The 23,082-nt window shown below is 37.5% G+C and overlaps 1 protein-coding gene across 1 annotated transcript in view; it reads right to left on the reverse strand.

The window, feature by feature from the left end:
- The window catches only part of LOC150078317 (protein SERAC1-like), a 295,680-nt gene that overhangs the window by 156,693 nt on the left and 115,905 nt on the right, over window positions 1–23,082 (reverse strand). Inside the window, exon 6 of the mRNA XM_090384527.1 lies at window positions 2,675–2,957. Coding sequence (XP_090240653.1) covers window positions 2,675–2,957 — 283 coding nt within the window. The remainder of the gene's footprint in view (window positions 1–2,674; window positions 2,958–23,082) is intronic.

Here is a 23,082-nt window from a genome sequence, read left to right on the forward strand (position 1 = left end):
ACAGGATCTAGAAAAGTTGAGCAGATGGGCTGAGAGGTGGCAACTGAAGTTTAACATTGACGGCATATGGGAACCAGTAACCCCAGTGTAACGTATCAACTCTGTGGTACCACACTGACAAAAGTGTAAAGTGTATTTAGTGTCTAATGGCACCAGGGGTTTCCCCCATCTCCGCAAAGGCCAGAGATTTAAAAGTGTATGGATATTGTACATGTGTAGTGTTGTGTTCTGTTGTTCAACTGGCCGTTTAGCCGCTGGACCCCTACTGAGGCCCAACGTTGCCCAAACTTAGCCCCGTAGAGGCAGACCAGGTACACCAGTATTTTTAGATAAGTACTCTGGCAGGTCCTGCCACCTAATTTCCTGAGATTTAAGTGGCTAGGACCTATATAAAAGGGGGGGGGGGGTGAGGGGGGATAAACACTACACTGACAATGGTAGAGAGTGAAAAGGATCTGGGGGGTAATTGTGCAGGCAGATATGAAGTTTTATGAGCAGTTCAGACGGTCTGCAAGAGTAGCTCATCATGTCTTGTCAATGATATACAGGAATTTTTTTTAATTTCAACAATATCCAACTAATAAAAACAGGTTTGGGACACCTGATCATGATCAGGTTTCTTATATATAAATCTAAATTAAAATTTGAAATGAAATCCCATGATGAATGGCATAAATGTTTTGGCTTATTTCCTCTATATCAAAGAAAAATTGTTGAAGATTGTACGTGTCAGCATTTATTAAACTCCTGTAAATTGGATTCCCCTGAACTGTTATCTCTGGTCCATTGCTACTCCTGCCAACGCAGTTGACAAGAAGTCTTAGTTGTTGGTTTTCTTGGGTTTCATATTGCAATAATACCTTCTTCCAACTTGGTTTTGCTGGTTAATTTGAGTAACTTCTGTTGATCTCTCTGACTGCTGTTCCTTGAACTGTTTATCTTTTGGAAATTACCAACATGATTGGTCTCTAGGATGTGATGCTCATCTGTGGACAGTGTCTTTTCATTAGTTTCTGTTGTAGCCTGCTTGTCCAGCTCATTGTGCTGTAGTTGAATTGGGGATGACCATTGCGCAGTATAGTTGGTTCGTCTTGTGCTAATGGACAATGTTTTGATCTGTACAATGTTTCACATATATAAGAATATTGTTAATATTTGTATATTGTACCACGTCTATATATATAGTGGATTTGCCAGATTTTTTTTTGGCTAGGGGCTGCTTTACTCAATAAATGGTCAATATAGGGTGTCCATCTAGACTTCTAAGACATCATAAACCTATTGTTCTTCATAAATTCATAACTAACTAGTGTTTTGAGCCTTTTGCTTTGCTGCTTTAGTCTGAGGCACAATTCTAGTCTAAACTTAATTTTAACTGATAAGAAGTTAACTATATTTACTTTTCACTTCTATTAATCACAGAAAATGTAAAAAAATTCAATTAATTTAACAAAAAACTGAACACACCTGAAATGTAATGCACTGCATACATTACCTAACTTGTTTTTCTAACAGAACATTGCTATGAGGAACTGTTAAAATTACCATACATGATTTGGGATAATTTTTTATACTTCAGGTTTCCTTGTGCACTTCTCAGTTCCCCAACCAAGGATCGCTGTACATCAATTAATTTCTTATTTTATAGTATCATCAGTTCAGTTCTCATAACGAAACTGACAAACTGATGCTGCAAAACATCTTTTTTACCTTTAATGACACCAAAAAGTACTGGAAAATTTTCAAAATTGGAAGTGATGGATTTTAATTGATTAAATATGTGTTGCATCAGTAATTATAAGAACATTTTTCAATGGGAACTGAGCAGCATGTAGTTACATGTAGCCATACAGTATTTCCTCAGGGCACAAAAGAACAGAACCTTCTCCTTTTGTTTTATATTCTCCATGGACTTGGCAGTACAAATACCTATGAATAAGTCAAAGCTTCTCAAGCTTCAAGTCACCCTTCTGGTTTAGTCTGCTATGGTAATCAATTTCCAAAACAGAAGTGGAAGGTATAAAAACTGTTGATAAAATAAATTTGCAACATATCTAGGAGTAATGACCTCAATACATAACTAATTTGAACTATGTTGGACTGAAGATTTATGCTAAGATTTTCAAACACTGGCACAACATTTAGAGAACACAGCAAATTGCTTTATTCAAGCCAGAATAAAGAAACATGAACAGAAGATATCCTGCATGAGTCGGGATAACATGCCCATAATTACCAGCTCTCTTGGCCTGTTTAGGATTGCTTTTACCATAATAATTCTTAAATATTCTTGCATCACTTGTATTCAATCCCATCTCTACAAAAGTGATCTCTTCTGCCAATGAATGCAAGGCAAGCTTGCAGGGTAGAACAGCCTTGCACAGTCTTTTCAGGTTAGAGTTGATTGGAATAAACTCCTTCCATTCAACATCTGCATAAAATTCCAAACGTTTGTACAGCAAGCCCTACCCAATGTTTTTATTCACTTGTTGACTATTTTAATAACCCTATTTCATTATATTGAAACAGCTGAAAAAAACCTACAGCAATGTGATATTCAAAATTTCACTACTTGAAAGTGTTAAAAAAAAAGAAAAAAAAAAAAAAAAAAAAAAGGATATTTCTTCCTTTTTATCTTGATTAATTTAAAAAAATATATATATAATAAGTATACCTGACATATATAAATACTTGTGAAGAGCTTCTTCAATGGCAATATTTCCAATTATTTGTGCTATAAGTGTCTGAAGCTCCATATTATTTCTATTCTTCTTATGAACTTTGTGCAATAACTGAAGGACTCCTTTTTCAACCATTATTGTTCGATGACTACGGATAGCTGAATGACTAAGGAGTGCTTGTAGGCACAACTGTTCTACCATTTCTGGGCTTAATCTTCTAGGATGATAATTGCTTTCCATAGCTTCTAAACTTTCTCCAACAAAATACCAAAATCCCTGAAAATAAGTTTTTACTCCTGTTATAGTTATCACAACTGAGTGACATTGATATGTTACATAACAGCTATTCACATATGTTTTATGCTGTCATATACCGTATTTCCCCATGTATAAGACGCACCCTTTTTCGAAAAATTTGGGGTCTAAAAACTGGGTGTGTCTTATACAGTGGTTGTAGATTTTTTTACTTGCATTTCCCACTTTTTCACGTTTGTCTTTGTGCTCATTGTTTCGGACTTGTTACCGGTATATCAGGTTAAGTTTTGCCACATTCTTCCCAGAAATGGCTAAGAAAAGATTTTCGTACAGTGCTGAATTCAAGTTAAAAGTGATCCAGTTTGCAAAAGTGAATGGAAATCATGCTGCTGAACCTAAGTTTGGTCCTCCTCCAACTGAGAAAACAATCCGAGACTGGCTACGGGAAGAAGAAACCCTACTGAAAACGCCACGGCAGAAGAAGGCCATGAGAGGCAAGTCAGCAAAATGGACTGATTTAGAGAGGGAATTCAAGATATGGATTGAAGAGCAAAGGGCAATTGGAATTCCTGTGTCCACAAAGATGGTTCAGCATGAGGCAAGAAGAAGAATTGCTGATGAAAAAGAAGTTACTGATTTCAAAGGAGGTCACAATTGGTACTTCAGGTTCATGAAACGGAATGGACTAAGCATGGGTACACGCACCAGACTTGCCCAAAAGATGCCTGAAAGCTATGAGCAGAAGGTCCTTGAATTTCACCATTTTGTCATTCAATGTCGGAAGACATCAGTTTGAGTTGGGACAGATTGCAAATATGGATGAAGTCCCCCTTCAATTTGATGTCCCAAGTAACAGAACTGTTGATAAGAAGGGGGTGAAAACTGTAACTGTGAAGACAAGTGGACATGAAAAGAGCCATTATACAGCTGTTCTAGCTTGTTGTGCTGACGGAACCAAGCTGCCTCCTATGCTGATTTTCAAATGCAAAACAATGCCAAAAGAAGACATTCCTCGAGGAGTGATTGTCCATGTTCATGACAAGGGTTGGATGGATCAGGATAGGATAAAGATCTGGTTTGAGAAAGTTTGGAGCAGGAGACCAAGTGGGCTTTTATGCAAACCTGCCCTATTGGTGCTTGATCAGTTCAGGGCACACATAACAAAAAACACAAAGAAGATTGCTGCAGAGCAAAAAACAAAACTTGCCGTCATACCTGGAGGCTTGACATCCCAGCTCCAAGGGCGCCTCCGTAGCCAGGTGGGCAGGAGCAGTAGTGCATAGCACACACTTCTTGATTACACCGGGGTTCGAGCCCGTGCCCACCAAATATGGAGGATGCGGAAAGGTCAGGGAATGACCACCGCATATCCCCAGAGCAATATGGCCTTAGTTGCTAATGCTCCTAAAAACCAAAAAAACAACAACAACCCAGCTCCAACCACTTGATGTCAGCATTAACAAACCCTTCAAAGCTGCCATGAGAGACGAATGGAACCAATGGAAGAGTGAAGAAAGCAACTATACGAGAAGTTTGTACCTGGGTGAAAAGATCCTGGGATAACATCAAGATTGAGATCATTGTCAAGTCATTTAAGAAGTGTGGCATTTCAAATGCCATAGATGGAACTGAGGACGAGGCAATATATGAAGACAGTGATTCATCATCAGACACAGATGAGGACAAGCTAATAGATGGGAGTTTTGACAGTGATGAGGAGTTATATGAATTTTATGATGAATAAAACTAGAGTTCAATAACCTTATGTAATACATTTTTTTTTCAAATTTCGGGCCCCAAAATTAAGGTGCGTCTTATACATGGGGAAATACGCTATGTTTTTTACAAATATATTCATTCAGAAAATGCTTAAAACACGCTAATGGTACTATTTTTTAGAAAACTGTAGAACTAATGTGGTAAAAGCATCGTAGTTGTAACTATAGTATATATGTCAATAACTTACACCTGTACAAAACTGCATTTTCTACTTGTAAATTGTGCACAAATAACTCAAATCATAATGAAAAATATTGCTCACTACAAAATGGCACTTTGATGAAACAAGCTAGTTACTTTAAATTACTTATTCCAGATTTAATTTTTTTTTAAAATTAGACTACATAAATTAAATCTGAACATTCCTTGAAATGTTAGATTTTAATTTATCCAGATCACAGATATGAAATAATACTGTGCAACATTTGAAACTGGCATCCTTGAAACAGAGAAATTACTAGTTTTGGAAGATAAATCTAATTGTCAAAATAAGTATCAAAATTCACACACAAAGATAAATGAAGAATGCATTTTCAGGTCAACTACATAGTTTTTTTTTCAATTTCTCTATGTGATTAACTTATTATTTTTTTTAAACTTTATTACCTATATTACTTATTCTAATTTATTCTTTATACCCTTGGAGTGCTGGTCACACTTGGAAATGTGAAAGTTGGACAAATGTGAAACAGGAAGTCACCATTCCCAAGATAATTTGATAACATTCCATTTAAAAAAATAAATAAAATAAATACACTAATTCCACGATTTACAAATTGCATGCAGTCCAGAAAAGTAGTTTGTAAAATGAAGTTCATAAATTGGAAGCAAAACCACTTCTGATTTATGAACATAACTCTACATATAGCACACTTATGGCATATTCATGTGCAATTTCGTTGACTGTGCCCCACATCGAATCACCACATAGCACCACCTGATCAGCCGAATAGCAAAAGGGGGACTGTCATTAGAGCATGATTATTTTGGGGTCTTGCAACCCTTATAATGGTATAAAAGGCAATAGATATGTTTGAAAAAATAAAATGTTCACACACACAGAAATGCGTGAAAACTGGGATAGCCATAAGATTTATGTATGATATGTGCTTACAATAATATCTAAAGCTTTTTAATAATAAGATTTTAAAATAGTAATATCTTTATTGCAAGGTGCATTTGAAGAGCCACACTTGTGATTAAGTATACAAGAATGCACAAGAACATGTTTGCTTAGGAGCAATCACTAGAGTACTGTAATACTGAATTACAGTACTCTAGTGACACAAATGCATGGAGTTAAGTATGGAAAGCAGTTATTACTGTATAATTTAAATGGAAATAAACTGAAGTATTACTTGCAGAAGACACTCTTCTAGCTCATGTTTACAACTGACTAATCCTCCCAGTCCCCAGCTGAGTCAAACTGCAATGTGACTAACCTATTGGAAACCCTCTGCACATTATATAGTTACAATAAAATTATGAAAAAATGTGCTTTTGTCACTGGGATCATGAAATGACTTCATAAAAAACAGCAACTGTTCTAAACAGGAATCACTTTTACCTAACAAAATACTGCTGATAATTTGTACTTTCATCATGTGTGCTTTTTTTTTTTTTTTATGAAAACTCCAAACACGAGAGGTATTAGAACCTATAGTACTTAGTACAATGCTTGGGTTGGAGGTTAAGAAGATGAAAGAAGATATATGTTGACATTAGACTTGAACTTCTCTAGACTGCAATTTTCAGGAAATATTGTAATTAATTGGAAAACCAAGGTTTAGATAAAGGATGAGATTTGAAAGTAGAGTGTGGAATAAAGGATTCCATTCCTACAAGGATAATTTCACTGACGTGATCTGAGCAAACGTTGACATCAGAAGTTTTGAAACGGTAATCCGACCAAGGAAAAGAAGAAAAGCAATCTCGCAGCACATCCCATTTTGCATTCTTGTTAATGCCGAACAACACGAAGTTGGGAATAACCATGAGATAAAGGCCCCATTGGAGAAGAGACAATCATCAAGTTGTGATCTGAGGTGCCTAAAGAACCACTCACTTTGACCGTGTACTTAGAAGTGTTGTTTGTGAGAAAAAGATCAAGCATGTTGGCTGTATGGTTAGGATTGTCCGGTATTCTGGTAGGTAAATGAAAACAGAAACTATCTCTGCAAAGTCATTAGTAATTGCAAAAGTCTCAGCATCTCGACCGGCTGGGTCTGTGTGACTAGAAAACAGAAGCCAGCTGGAGTTTTGAACATTAAAATCACCAAGAAAAATGACCTCATTAGGAAAGTTTGACTGGAGAAAGTCAAGTTGCAAAGAGGAAGTCAAAGAGCTCCAAGTGATTAGTGTAGTTGGGAGAACTGTAGAGACAACAGATGAATTTGACAGAATGAGGTAGAGAGATTTTAATCCAGAGAAGATTGAAAAGAGGAGATTCCAAATTACCAAGTCTCTGACAGGGAATATCAGAATGGACACATGCACAAGTACCACCTTTGAGGCAAAAAGAATGATACAATAGTTGAATGAGCAGTAGTTGAATCAACCGATAACTGAGATTCTGTCAGAAAAGTACATGGGGTTTGGCAGCCTGCAAGTGGAAATGGACATCACTGAGATTAGAACTCAGTGACGTATAACCACGTAACCACGTATATTTGTGAAATGAACTAGGAAGTGTTTGGGAGGTATAGTTCATTTTACAGATAAGCTTACTCTATTAGTTTGACAATTCATGGTGTATTCAATAGTAAGAAAAAGTGTGTGGGGGGGGGGAGGGGGAATGCTGTATGAAATAATGAAATTTTTGGATATGCCGTACACATGGTAAGAATATACCCAGATCCTTGACATAACGTGGCCTCAACAATGTGTCCCCGCATATACACTACTCAAGCTCCCACCAGTCACTATCTGGTAGAGGTAGCAAGATTATACACTTGCTGATCCGGAAGCCTCATAAAGCGTTACCAGTAGGTTCGGTCCAGTGTTCTAACTAGCGGCCGGCCTGCGAATACCGTTTTTGAGCTGTACCCTTGAAATGAAAGGAAGATTGGATCTTGCTCTGATGTCCATCATAACCCCAAAAGACATCAATCATACTGCATGATGGAAGAGATGGGGAAGGGTTAACCGGAACTTAGCTCTGGAGACTAAACATGGGTTCCACCACTTCAAGCCTCCAATAAGCAAAGTGGTGGTATTTCGCCGGTTGACAAGAGTCATCTACCACCTAGAGATAACTTCATAGTACATATGATGAAAGAACAAACCGACGTGTACTGTCAAGCACAAACTTCCCTAGGGGCTCACATCTGGTGAGTATGTGCTTGGCACACCCAGGGTCCTGAGCTGGATATCATCATTCTTCTCTTTCTTGATGATTCCTTTTACATCTCTCTCTCTCTCTCTCTCTCTCTCTCTCTCTCTCTCTCTCTCTCTCTCTTAGGGTTACTTGGGAATTTTTTTTTGCCTGGTGCACCACAAGCCTCAGGCTTCCTTGCACCATATAGCTAATAATAATAATAATAATATAATATAATATGTTTACACTTGATAGTACACTTCATTAAAAATATGATTTAAATAAGTGGGCTATATTTAACTGCAAGTACAGTATAGGTTAAACATATGCAGTACAGGTAACTTTCGTATAAGACAGTAGTTTGGTTCCTACAAAATCTCATGTAATGCGAAACGGTGTTATACAGGACTAAGAACCAGTACAAAAAGGAGGGTTACATTCCAAAAGCTAGCAAAAATAGACTCTGGAAAAACTTTGCCATGATTGTTCAGTTAGCCCTCAGGTAAACTTTGTTTTAATATAAATTTTAAGCAGCATGTTTCACAGGTTAACTTGATCACATTACTTGACATAAAAGCACTTAACCTGTGTAGGGTTTAGAATCTGTTTATTATTAATAGAGTATTACAGTATTACAATCATACCATCAAAAAGTGCCACATAAATGACACAGCACAGAGATGATAATAATAATAATAATTTATTTATCCCTATTTTATATTACACTTGTTGGGAGATAACAGAAAAAAATGGAGGGAGAACACATACGCCAGGGGGTGCTCCCTTAGAAAAAAAGATATAAATAAAAACATTTCTGAAATTGTTCAACAGATAAATCATAAACAAATCGGACATATTTGTATATTTCATTATAGAGACATAAAAAAACCACCTCCTCCCAGATTGGAGGAGTAAGAGGGGAGGGGAAATCTAACCATATGTGTTATGTGGGTTACAACAGTACTTATAATTACACTGTGAACACTTTTACAATTAGAATTATGAAAGAAAAAATGATGAAATGTCTGTATAGAGTATTACAACTTTTTTGACAACAAGCGAAAGGCTCCCGTAGCCGAGTGGGCAGGAGCGGGAGTGCAGTAGCACACGCTCTTTGAGTAGAGACGGGGTTCAAGCCCCCTGACTGCTGAATCCGGTCGATCTGCCAACCCGCACTGGACCAGCGTGGCAGATTATGGTCCATTTCCCTCAGCATGAATTGTTGAGGAGGCTTCCATCCTGCAGTGGGTTGATAATGGCTGCACTTTACTTTTTTTTACTTTAATGCATTTCCTGTATGTTTTTAAAGTTCAGGAATTGAGTGGAAGGTAATTTGAATCAGACATCCCTGGTGATGTATTCAGTTGGTAGTTTCTTGAACCGGTTTAGTGAAATGGCATTTTTGATATTTTTAGGAAGATTATTCCAGGATTTAGTGCCTTTGTATTTTATATTCTTCTATCCTATGGCTTTTCTGAAAAGTGGAACCTTCAGGCTTACTTCACTTCTTAAATTGTATGATATTTCTTCTTCTTCTATTGTTATGAAAAAGGATCTGAAAAGGGGAGGAAAGTTTGGTGTTTTCAAAGCATTGTAAACAAAGACCACCTCAACTTTCTGTAGCAGTTGGTAGATGCTTAGGAGTCTCGCTTCCTCGTATCTCGAACTAACTGATGCATTCCAGGGAAGGCCTATAATTGAAAAAATACATTGATTGAGAATGGAGTTAATTTGCTTGCAAGGTTTTCTCGACAGGTGGTAGGTACTCCACAAGATTCCATAGGTGAGGTGAGGCTGAATTAAAGGAAGGAATACTAATCTGAGAAGGGAAGGAGACACCCAGGAAGAGGCTTGGGCAAGTATTCCCGCTAGTGACAAAGTCTTCTTTCGGAAGGTGATCATTTCATAAGGTGTTTATCCCAACTCAGCTTACCACCAAGCCAGATTCCCAGAAACTTGGTTTCATTCATCCTTTCAAGTTGTTTTCCTTTGTACGTTATTTCGAGGCGCATCTGTAGCCAGGTGGGCAGGAATGGCAGTGCGTAGCACATGCTTCTTGATTAGACCGGAGTTCGAGCCCGTGACCACCAAATACAGAGGATGCGGAAAGGTCGGGGAATGACCATCGCATATCCCCAGAGCAATATGGCCTTAGTTGCTAATGCTCCTAAAAACCAAATAACAACAACAAAACGTTATTTCGAAATCAATATTTAGTGGTTTATTTTTTGTTCTAAACACCATATATTTGGATTTTCTTGGATTTGGTGTAAGCTAATTCTTTTGAAGCCAACTATGCATTACAGAGAGCAGGGCAGAGATTTTGAGTTGAAGCTGGTTAGGGTATTTATCTGTGATCAGAATGGAAATATCATCATACACTACTAGGTGGAAAGATGGAAGAAGAGAGAGAAATTCAACGATGTAAAGAACAAATAGGATAGGTCTGAGAAGTGAGCCCTGAGGTACTCCCATGGAGAAACAAGTGTCTGAATAAGACTGATTTGTTTTTATGGCAAATAGCTGATCAGTAAGGTAATCTTCAAGGAGAAGGTTAATTTTCCCTCTCAAGCCAAGATTGTCAAGTTTGTGTTGAGTACAATTTTAAGATTTATGCAAATCGAAAGCTTTAGTCTAGATACCTTCCCTCAATTTAGAAAACAATAAAAATTTATTTTCAAAAAAAATAAACGTATAGGATGGAAGCTTCTCTAACCTTCTGTGGCCATTTCAGAGTTTCTGTGTTGTCTAGTCAGAAATCTGAAAATAAGAGCAAAAACATTGCCTGCCCTTGTTAATTATTAAATTATAATAATATTTATATATACTGAGTTGGCTTTGCATTATCAATACCTACTTAATATTTTGTGGGCTGCCTTCTGCTCGTAATACAGCCCATTCACGTCTTGGCATGGACTTTGCAATGTGTTGCAGGGTGTCCTGTGGTAGTGCTAGAAATACATTGTACAAGGCATCCAGTAACATTTGCACATTGTCAGATGGATGGCGGTAGCATTGACTATCCTTTTCCATTAGGTCCCAAACTTGCTCAACTGGGTTGAGATTGGATGAGGTTGGGCAGCCTTGGGAGAAAGGAGAATTCAAATTCAAAAGGAGTTCCTGTCTTGTTGAGTGATACTTGAGTTAGCTGGATACTCTGTTATCATGAAGGGGCATACTTGGTTGGTAATGACAGAAAGGTAGGCATTCCCATCAAGCCACTGATTAACAATTCTCAGAGGACCCAGACCATGCCACGAAAACAGCCAAGTTCTCGAACTATAGCACCACTACCTCCATTGCATCCAGGTGCCATAGCCTCACTGCTATCTCCAAATGCAGATACACCCAGCATTTCCAACTCTATCAGCACGACAGAGTTGGAAATGGGATTCATCAGACCAGGTGACAGATTTTTACATGTCGGTGATCCAATGTTGGTGTGAATGATGTTTCCATGCAAGGCCAGTTTCTTGTGTCTTGCAGTGAGCATGGGTATCCATGACTGCCATCAACAGCCATAGCTTATATGAGCCAATGTCTAGCACATAGTGGATGTGGCTATTGGTCTTTCTATTCCTACATCCACAAAACGGGAGCACTTAACCATGTTGTGGTACTAGCACTTAAACATCTTTCTCTAACAATCATCAACAAGATCTCGACTATTCTTCCTTCAATCTAACTTATATCAGCTGTTTCTGAATTTGAGTATTCACCACCAACACAGACCAGCCCATTCCTATACAAGGAGATGTTGCTAATGCAAAGCCAGCTGTGTGACAAATGTATAATTAAAATTAGTAAAGGCTATCTTTCCCATTAATCACAATTATTACAGACCAATGAGATCCATAAACAAAGACACATCATGAACTCATACAGGTTTATAAAACTGATTCACAACAAACTTAACTGTAAGTGTTTATACATACAGTATAGTTATAATATAGTTCAGTTAGCAATCAATTACATATTCATATGTAATTTATCAAAAAACAAATAAATAGAATGTAAACTACAGCCTGGACTACTGAAAACAGTAACTTAATTGTCATCAGAAAAATTTCACTGACTGCACCCCATAATTACCACAAAGTATTACATGGTCAGCTAAAGAATAAAAACAGCACACCTGTCATCAGAGACTCATCACTTTGGGGTTCTGCTAAAGTCAACAACCACCTTTAAAGTATGTTTTGTTTTCTGAAAGGCATTTATGTAGAGCACAGTACAGCTACTCACACTATCCCCTATGCCCATTTGCTCTGCACTTCAACATCTGAGGGTTTCAGTCCTTGTGACTATGCTCCTTGTGCTCCATCAGGTCTGCATCCATAGTGATGATCAGAAGAATGGTCAATAGGCATTGATTTATTGACTATACTGAATTTTCCATAGATTTGAAAATTATTTTCAAAAACAATCAATATTCGGGAAATTAGATAAATAATTTAAGTTAGATAAACCTTCTTTCACTGTAGCATAAGTGAAAGTAGTGTTAGTGTAGTTCTGCCAATGTTGTGCATTAAGGTGACTGTGTGCAGATCCAGTCCAATTAAGAATTTTGTCCTTGAGGCTGTTGTAGACATTCTCTCAGGTATGATAAGCTGGGCCTTGCTATGCGGCAGTCTAAAATGCTGATAGAACTGATATTCAGGTGACATTTTGGTCAACTGGACCAAATTTTGGTTAACTCCGGTCACTGTGCAACAACCAAGTCATCTGCTTGCACCTTCATGATGGTGGGACTGTTAGTAACCCTGGGTATAATCCCCAGTGAGCAAGTCCTGAAATATGGCACATAGTATACTGGAGGTGACCATTCAGATGTAAACCAATGTAAGCAGGGGTCAAGGCGAAGAAGCATCCATACCACACAGAGGAATACTGCCCCTTTGGGTTACCAGGATGGAATTGATATTCAGGTGACATTTCAGTCAACTGGACCAACTTTTGATTAACTCCAGTCATTCTGCAACAACCAAATCCTCTGCTTGCACCTTCATAACAGTGGAACTGTTAGTAACCCTAGGTATAATCCCTAGTGGGAAAGTTCTGAAATATGGCACCTAGTATACTGGAGGTGACCACTCAGATGTAAACCAATGTCAGCAGGAGTCAAGGTGAAGAAGCATCCATCCCACACAGAGGAATGCTGCCCTTCTGTGTTACCAGGCAACACTGGTAACACAAAAGGGCAGTTGATTTTCATCAACTCATGGACTATGTTAGGGTAACTAAAATGAAGTGGTCTTAATCGAGTATATTAAATAAATTTGATGAATTTGAAGTGCTGGTAGACATCAAATGCAGACATTGTTGAGATTTCAGAGAAGCAGTGTCACTCAGATATAAGGAATGCAGAATTTGAATATGGGAAGTATAATGAATACAGAAAGGACATAGTGTTGATTACCAAAGAGCACTGGAGGGCGGTTCACCTCCCCCAACTCCTTGTATACAGAAAGGACAGACAGAATAGGAGGGGGTTATTCTCTTAGTTAAGAAGCACATAAAATCCAATGCAGTGCACTCAGCACAATGTTGAGTCAGTTTGGTGTGACATAAGCATTGGGAAAGCAAAAATGAGAATAGGAGTAATTTATGGGCTTAATGACTTTGATGGGTACACAGCTGTACAGAGAAAGACAGTGGGCCAGTAAATCGGAATGTCTTATAATGGAGGATTTTAACTTTCCAGATACTGATTAGAACTTGTGGATTGGTCACTCAGAAACTAGCTAGACTTTTTTGGATTTATTGGATGACTGTTTTCTACAGCAGCAAGCTAGAGAGGCAACAAGAGGGAGAAATACTCTCGATCTGATTACCAGCAGTGATTATTCATGCATTAAGAATCTGCAAATAAAAGAACCGCTATGTGACATGATCACAGTTTATTTATTTGGGATTTACTTAAAGATGTAACTACCATCAAGAGTAAAGAGAGAGGTTTTGCTTTCGTAAAGGTGACTACAGTGGTCTCAAACAGTTTTTAAATTCTATACAGTGGGATCAACTGATGATATTACCATCAGCAAATTCTAAATGGGAAGCTTGTTTGTTTGTTATTTGGTTTTTAGGAGCATTAGCAACTAAGGCCATATTGCTCCGGGAATATGCTCTTGACCTTTCCGCATCCTCCATATTTGGTGGTGATGGGCTCGAACCCCCGTCTAATCAAGAGGCGTGTGCTACGCACTGCTGCTCCTTCCCACCTGGCTACAGAGGTGCCTAATGGGAAGCAATCATGGAATTAATCACAGAAGCTACTAGGCTTTTTATACAAACTAAAAAATAGTCTTCAACACTTAGACCTAAATGGATGTCAGATAAACTAATGAGACTAACTGTGAGAAGAAAAATGCATGGGATGCATATAAATTATCAGGCAGCACAGAAGCCTACAGTAGTTATAAACTAGTCTGCAATCAAGTGGTGCCTCCGTAGCCAGGTGGGCAGGAGCAGCAGTGCATAGCACACGCTTCTTGATTAGACCGGGGTTCGAGCCCGTGACCACCAAATACGGAGGATGCGGAAAGGTCAGGGAATGACCATCGCATATCCCCGGAGCAATATGGCCTTAGTTGCTAATGCTCATAAAAACCAAAACAACAACAACTGCAATCAAGTCACTAAAGATGTTAGACAAGCTAAGCCAGATTATGAGAAAGCTTTGTCAAAGGATGCAATCCTTTGCCAAAAATAGCAAGAAAAATAGAAAATAGCAAAGACCTCTTTACTTTATATAAACACCAGAAGGAAGGGGATGAATCACATAGGTCCACTCAAAATTGCTGGTTCAACTGTTGATGATCCTGCTCAGGTTGCTGATAAGCTCAATAAGTATAATGCATCTATATTCACACATAAGGAATTTTTTAAGGAAGGGAGAAGGATGCCAGAAGTTTATCAAACTCTAACAGAGAGCTAAATATTTTTGTAATAACTGAGAGGAAATTGGAAGTGAAATTGTTGAAGTTACACTTAAGGAAGGCACCTGGGATGGATCGGATCTATCCAATTATATTACGTGAGGCAGCAAAGGAGGTAATTAAACCCTTAGGCATAATTATGAGAGTCTCCTTGGATTTGGGGAAGTCCCCATGGACTGGAAATGTGCAAATGTATCCCCAATTCACAAAGGATCATCAAAGTGTGACAGGAGTAATTACAGACCCGTTAGCTTAACTTCTATTCCCGGGAAAATAATGGAGTCGCTAGTTCAAGAAGTACTGAAGGACCACGTAGACAGGAGTACAGTTATACTTCAATCACAGCATGCATTTATCAAGGGGTGACCTTGTCTGATCAATTTGACTGGATACTGTGATGCAGTAACAAAGGAACTGGATACAAAAAATAATTCAGATATCATATACTTGGATTTCAGGAAAGCTTTTGATACTATTGTACATAATAGATTGCTGTACAAATTGAGGCAGTGTGGCTTTAAGGGAAAGCTACTGCTATGGATAAAGGGATGGTTCAGTGGGAGAAGACAGAGTTGTTATCAATCTACATTGCTCTTTGTGGACTAATATTATCAGTGGAGTTTCCCAGGGTTTAGCACTGGGCCCAATTGTTATTTTCTATATTTATCAATGATATTGATGAAGGCATATCAGGCTTGATCTCTAAGTTTTCAGATGATACAAAAGGTTGACAGGGTGGTTAATGACAGTATGCTACTGCAATAAAATCTAGTTCTAGTTAGGCAGTTGGGCTGAGAAATGGCAAGTGACGTTTAACATTGATAAATGCAAAGTGCTGCATATGGGTAGCAGTAATCCCAGATTAACATAACACCCATGTGGTACCATACTGAAGGTAGCAGAAAATGAAAAAGACCTGGGGGCAATCACGCAGTTAGTAGACATGCTGCCACAGCACGTGGGGTTTTGTTAATGATATACAGGAATTTGCTAGCAGGGATAAGGAGGTGATTATTCCATTGTACAGGGCAATGGTCAGACTGCATCTTGAGTACTGTATACAGGCACCTGCAAGGTGATCTGATTGAGGTGTTAAAGGCTTTGAATTAAGCAAACTCAATGCTGATGGGATTCTTCCTCTTGCTCAGTCTACACATGAGGGGGCATAATTCAAATTGAGGAAGGATAGTTGCAGGATAGAATGTACAGAAGTTTGCCTTTAGTCAGCAGGTGGTTGATTTCTGTCTTCCACCTGAAGAAATTTCCATCTGATATTGTTGAAGTGAATAGCTTGAATAAATTCTAAGAAGAACCAGACAGACTATTGAAGGTAATGGATAGGGTTTTTTTTTTTTTTTTTTTTTGGCTAATGCCATACAAGCTTGCTCTTTTGGAGTTCTCAAGTACTAATTTCTCTTTGAAGGGGTAGCATTTTTGAGTCCTCATTTTAAGAAGGATGTAGAGCTGCTGAAGTGGGTACAGAGAAGAGCAATGAGATTGACAAAGGGTACAAAGGGTGCTCTTATCAAGAAACACTTCAGTTCTGCAAATTGAAGCATCTAGAGAATAGGTGCCTGCAAGGTGATCTGATTGAGGTGTTAAAGGCTTTGAATGGATTGAGCAAACTCAATGCTGATGGGATTCTTCCTCTTGCTCAGTCTACACATGATTCAAATTGAGGAAGCATAATCGAAGGATAGAATGTACAGAAGTTTGCCTTTAGTCAGCAGGTGGTTGATCTATCTTCCATCTGAAGAAATTTCCATCTGATATTGTTGAAGTGAATAGCTTGAATAAATTCTATGAAGAACCAGACAGACTATTGGAAGTAATGGATAGTTTTTTTTTTATTTTTTTATTTTGGCTAATGCCATATAAGCTTGCACTTTTGGAGTTCTCAAGTGCTGATTTCTCTTTGAAGGGGTAGTATTTTTGAGTTCCTTGTTCAACACTGATTTTTTGTTGGCAATGAGCATGTCTTCTTGGGCAAGGGCCATGCATGTGGACTGCTGAAGGCCAGTACCACTTTATCTTTTCTAATTTATATTTTCATGTTTTTGCATTTTATTTTGAATACAGTAGTACCTCAGGTCACGAACTGAAACAATTTTTTCCATTGAAATTAATGCAAATCCAATTAATCAGTTTGCCCGCCCCAGAAACATATTGTTTTTTTGACTTTTTTATGGATTTATGTGTGGCAAAAATATATAATATAAAATATACAGTATAACTTTACCTTTGTGGTTGATAGTTGCTGGCACAGGTAGATGATAAAGGAGGAGGAAGACTACTCCTTTGAAGGAGAGTCCCATTCCATAATAACTTTGGGCATTTCTGGTGTTTTTTCTCTTGTTTGTATCCTAGGAAGTGGTTCAATTGCTGGTGTTTTCACAAGATAACAATCCAGAGACATTTGTCTTTTTCTTTGCTGGATAATTTTCCGAAAATGGAACATCACATTGTCATTTAAAATGTCCACTGCTCTGCTGGTCACAGTTTTGTTAGGGTGATGCTTCTCAATGAAAACCTGCACTTCACTCCACTTGCTACAAGTTTCTTTGATCTCAGCACTTGAAACATCTTTTCTTTGATCTCAGCACCACCACTTCCTCCTCCTCCTCTCCTGAGTGCACCTCCTGCATAACTTTCATCTGTTCATGTTGCAACTCAACACGTTCTTCTGTGTTGAGTTCTTGTCTGTGGTCCTCCACCACATCCTCATCGTTGACCTCCAAGCCCAAACTCTTGCCAATGGTCACAATCTCGTTTACTAGAGTTACATCTGTCTCCTCGAAGTCTCTATCAGGCACACAACCTGGCCAAAGTCTCCTCCAGGCAGATTTAAATGTGTGGTTAGAGACATTGTTCCATGCCTTGTCAATGAGGTTTATGCAGTGGAGGATATGGAAGTGATCCTTCCAAAAATCATGCAGGGTCAAATCCGTGTCGTTGGTCACCTGGAAACACCTGGAAAAAAGAGCCTTTGTATATAACTTCTTGAAGTTGGAAATTACTTGCTGTCCATGGGCTGGATGAGAGGAGTGGTGTTAGGAGGCAGAAATCTGACTTTTATGAAGTCATATTCAACATCAAGGTCTTCTTCCATACTTGGAGGATGGGCAGGAGCGTTGTCCATAACCAACAGACACTTAAGGGGCAAATTATTTTCCTCAAGGTATTTCTTGACAGTTGGCAGAAAAACTTCAGTCAACCACTCCATAAAAAGTAATCTTATTACCCAAGCCTTGCTATTCGCTCTCCACAATACCGGAAGTTTACCCTTTAGCACTTTATTGCATTTAAAAGTGTGCGGATTTTCAGAGTGGTAAACTAAAAGAGGCTTAATCTTACAATCCCCACTTGCATTAGTGCACAATATAAGTGTAAGCCTGTCCTTCATTGATTTGTGGCCAGGCAGTGACTTTTCCTTCTTGGCATTTTTTCCCCAAAAAAGTCCCGTTTCATCGCAATTAAAAACTTGATGCGGTACGTAACCTTCAGAGTTGATAAAGTTTGCAAATTCCTCCACATAGGCATCTACTGCTTTTTTGTCTGAACTAGCTGCCTCTCCAAGCCTAACAACACTATGAATTCCAGTTCGTCAACGAAACCTCTCGAACCAGCCTCTACTTGCTTTATATTCGTCAACGCTAGCATCATTTGTATTCGGTGTTTTTGCCACTAAATGACTGTGCAAAAGTAAAGCCTTCTTGCATATTAAGATAGTACAGATCGTAGATTTAGCCATGTTGTACTGCTTGGCGAGATCAGAAACATGAACACCATTCTCATGTTTAGTTATTATTTCCTTCTTCGTTTCAACTGTAATATGCTTAGGCTTCTTTACACCACTGTCATTAACACTTTTCACTTTCTTGGGAGCCATAATAATGAGAGTTAATTTAATGCAAAAAGCAAAAAAAAATTGTATCAAGACCAACGCAACGACAAACAATGTTCACAGCGTGCAAACCTGAGTACAACTGATGCTGTTCGTGAGCCGAAAACATGGCGCCAAAGCCATGTTTGTGCGTTTATGCGCCGAGGCATTGTTCGCAGGTCGAGTCAAAATTTGTTCGGAAATTGTGTTTGTGGGCCGATTTGTTCGTGACTCGAGATATCACTGTATTTGGAGGCTTAGTACATTAGAAGAATCATACTTTTTTGAAGTCCAACCTTAACTGTAGCAGTTATCTGCTTTAGTTGTTACATGGTTTAGTGTTTTCTTTTTTTCTAAGTCTTTTTATAATATTCTTCAGAAGTTTGCATTATAATCATGCAGAACTATATAATATTGGTGTAAATACACCATAATATATCCATAAGTTAGTGTTAAGGCATTGTTTGATTTTATCTCATATTGTGGCTACCTTCAACAATGAGATACCAGGTATTGCACCACTTCGAATAAACAATGCTTCTCTAATAGAGGAAACTACTGTTATTTATTCTCAGTGGGCACCAAGATGAGTGAGCCAACAAGCTCCGAAATGATGCCATCTGGGGGTGGTGCCCACTGAGAATAAATAACAGCAGTTTCCTCTATTAGAGAAGTATTGTTTATTTGAAGTAGTGCAATACCTGGTATCTCATTGTGAAGGTAGCTACAATATAAGATGAAATCAAACGATGCCTTAACACTACTTATGTAGTTAAACTTATGGGTATACTATGGTGTGTTTACATCAATATTATATAGTTAATTTCAACCCATAACATATTATGCCTTGTGCATTTAGTCTTCTAAAAATCATGCAGAACATACAACATTTAGTTCATTTCTTCTACTTACTTTATTTTCCAACTGGTCTAACTCACTTTATAGGTTTGATTCTGATGACTGCACTCAACAGTGCATTCTGTTTTTAGGACTTCACAGCTTTGATTTCTGTTTTGCTTCTGTGTCACAGTCTTTTTTCAGTTATAATTCTTAACCACTTTCTTTGTTCTTCACTTTCAGGATTAATTTATATTAGTGTTATTAAGTTTAATTCCTAAGTGTTTTAAATCAAACTCAGAGTGCAAACTACAAAAATACTTTAAATAGGTGCTATACTTTTCAATAACAGCATTTTTTATACCCCAGATTGAACATTGCATGTTAACCATGTCCATTGTGTCTTCATTCATCTTTTTTGTATTAACCATTTAAGGCTTTTGAAGTTAAGTTTCTGACTTTAAAATCAAGAAATGCACCCAAAAGGTTATATCTACTGAAACCTGAGCTGATAACCTATTTTCTAGTAATTGCTAACACTCCAGGTAATTTAAGCTTTCTCATGGGGACTAAGAGCTTGCAGCCAAGTGGTACTTTGCTTGAGATCAACTATTGCCCATGACATCGGTCCAATGTGAATCCAGTATTAAGATATTATGCTATTTCGTTATACAAAAATATATTAACATAAATTTACCTAATGACTTCTTATCTTTGCAGAATCCATCTTCCCATTGCTCTCCAATTTTGGTATCTGTCAGTAATAATTAAAAGTCATTATTACTTCAACAACTGTGATAATTTTGTGAAATTGAATGAGCTCATATGAGTGATGATCTGTTTTACTAAAAAACACTCGCCTTGAAACTAACTTTCATAAACACATTATATAATTTTTATATTACCATTTGATCATAAGTGAAATGTCATTTGAATAACAAAAAAAAATGTTTGAAAAGTTGCCTTCCTATATGGAAAAGAAAGTAAAGGAACTAAAAGAGAAATTGTTGAAGCTAAAAGGCACCTGGGGACTGATCAAATCTATCTAGTTTAATTAAGCTAAGCAGAAAAAGAGATAAGTAAATAATTAGCCATAATTATGAGAGCATCCGTGAATTCATTCTCTAGAGACTAGAGATGTTCAAATTTCTTTCCTCCCCACTTCCTATATACAAAGGAAGTTCAAAGGATGAAATGAGTAATTACAGGCCTGTAAGTAAGAGTGATTTTTCGGCTGGGGAAAGAGTCGATTATTGTTAAAGAAGTCATATAGGATTATCTTAGTATTAGGACCAGTACCAATAACATCATGTAAGGGAGCAAAGCTAATACAGCATCAGGTAAAAAAAAAAAAAAAAAAAAAAAAAAAAAAAATGAATCTTTCCAAATCTTTAAATTCATTTAAACATACGTCAAACCTATGGCTCATGACCCAAATTTCGGTCATCAGCTGTCTTTGAGTGGGTTATGAAACATTTTTCACTCGACTACTGAAAATTGACAGAATTACAAATTAACTCAACTGAAAATCATGGTAGTTCATTTTATTAATGAGATTTGTTAAGGCATGTGCATTTGGCCGAGAAGAAACTCTGTCAACCTCTTATAATAAAGAAACAACTACCAAATAAACTACAAGGAAACAACCATTAACACCTCCAAACAATGGTAATGAAAATAAGAGGTGTGAAATAACAAATTTTAAAAGAATTTATTAGGCTTTAATCTTCAGAGAATTTCAGTATCACTGTCCTTTGATTTTGCAGCAGGTCTAGTATGCACGTTTCGGATTTTCGGTAATATTTGTTTTGAATAACAGCATTATACTTCTGTAATATAGTCTTTAAGGGAGCAGACAGCAGTGAGAAGGATTGGTGATGGTGGTGACTAAAAGTGGCCAGTTGTTTTGGCGACATAAGCAATTGTGCTAGAACAGTGATTGTGGGACTGTGACTTGGTGCTAAGTCGCACTAGTGAAGTAGTCTAGAACTGTAATGGTGCTCAATTTACATTTAATAGAGTGTTGTAAAGCATTTTAGCCTGTGATCTCATAACAAAACTTAAAAGTGACCCCCCCCCCCCCCTCAATGGTAAAACATATACAAAGAACAGTTTTTTGACATATTCTTCATATACTAGATGTAGAATAGCATTAGCATTAGTTGAGGCATATGATGCAAGAAAGCAAGCTTATACAGCATCAATCAAAAAAAAAAAAAAAAAAAAACCTTTCCGTTTCTGGTTACTTCAAATGTTTGTCTAGTTCAGCCTTAAATTTATTTAAGCTATCAACTTTCACAACAACAGATGGAAGTCTGTTCCAGCAATCAACTACCGGCTGGCTAAATGCAAACTTCCGCACGTCTATTCTACAACTGTCTTTCCTCAATTTGAATCTATAGTAGTCAAATCATAGTGTGTGATACGTTGTGAGGTGCTTAGTAATAAGTCACTGAAAGAAAATAAACTTAGATGACAATCTGAAATGAAACACCATACTTATATAGGAAAATAAAAACAATTTTATTTAAGAAAGAACACAGATTAAACAACAGCTGCTGGATACTCCAAACAACGGTCTTGTCTTTTCTGTGCAATAAGCTACACTGGTTTCATATTATGTTCCTTGGCAGACTGCAAAGCAGAAGAAACCACATTCCACTACGGAAAACCTTGTTAAAGCTATTGACATGGTGCATATAATCTATGGAGATGAAGTTGGTAAGAAACTGCAACAAACTCCATTGTCAAATGATACAGATTTCATATGACATTAAACAACAACTAATTGCAGCTATTAAAAACAAGTGAGATTTTTATCTTGCAGCTGGCTGAATTGACTGATGAAGGAAACAATGTCCAATCCATGGCTTATGTATGATTCCTGGTATAAAAGATATGGAAGAAGGCTATTTTGTAGACCATTTTCCACCACAACTTGAGAAGATATTTTTAAAATAGTAGATTCATTTTTTAATGAAGAGGAATTGAAGCAGGACCAATGTTTCAGTGTAGGTTGTGATGGTGCACTGGCAATGTTTGGAGCTCAAAATGGATTTTGTGACAGAGTAAAGGAAATTATCCACAAATTAAAATTTTTCATTGCTTGCTGCACAGAGACAATCTAGTTTCAAAGAGGTTGTTGCCAGAATTGGAAATAATGAATGACATAATTCAGATAATTTTATAAAAAAAAAGAGCTCTCTCAATAGTAGAATTTTTAGCTGGATGTGCTTTGATTTTGGCTCTGAATACGACCACTTACTGTTTTATTCTGAAGTCAGGTGACGATTTAGTGGAAAATTCTTATATTGAATTGTAACATTACGCAATGAGGCAGACAGGTTTTTAAAAGAGAAATATCACCCTCTGGTTTCTAGATTCCTTAATTCA

Source organism: Mastigoproctus giganteus, chromosome 11 (assembly GCF_048544385.1).
Source record: "Mastigoproctus giganteus isolate SK-2022 chromosome 11, ASM4854438v1, whole genome shotgun sequence".
NCBI lineage: Eukaryota > Metazoa > Arthropoda > Arachnida > Uropygi > Thelyphonidae > Mastigoproctus > Mastigoproctus giganteus.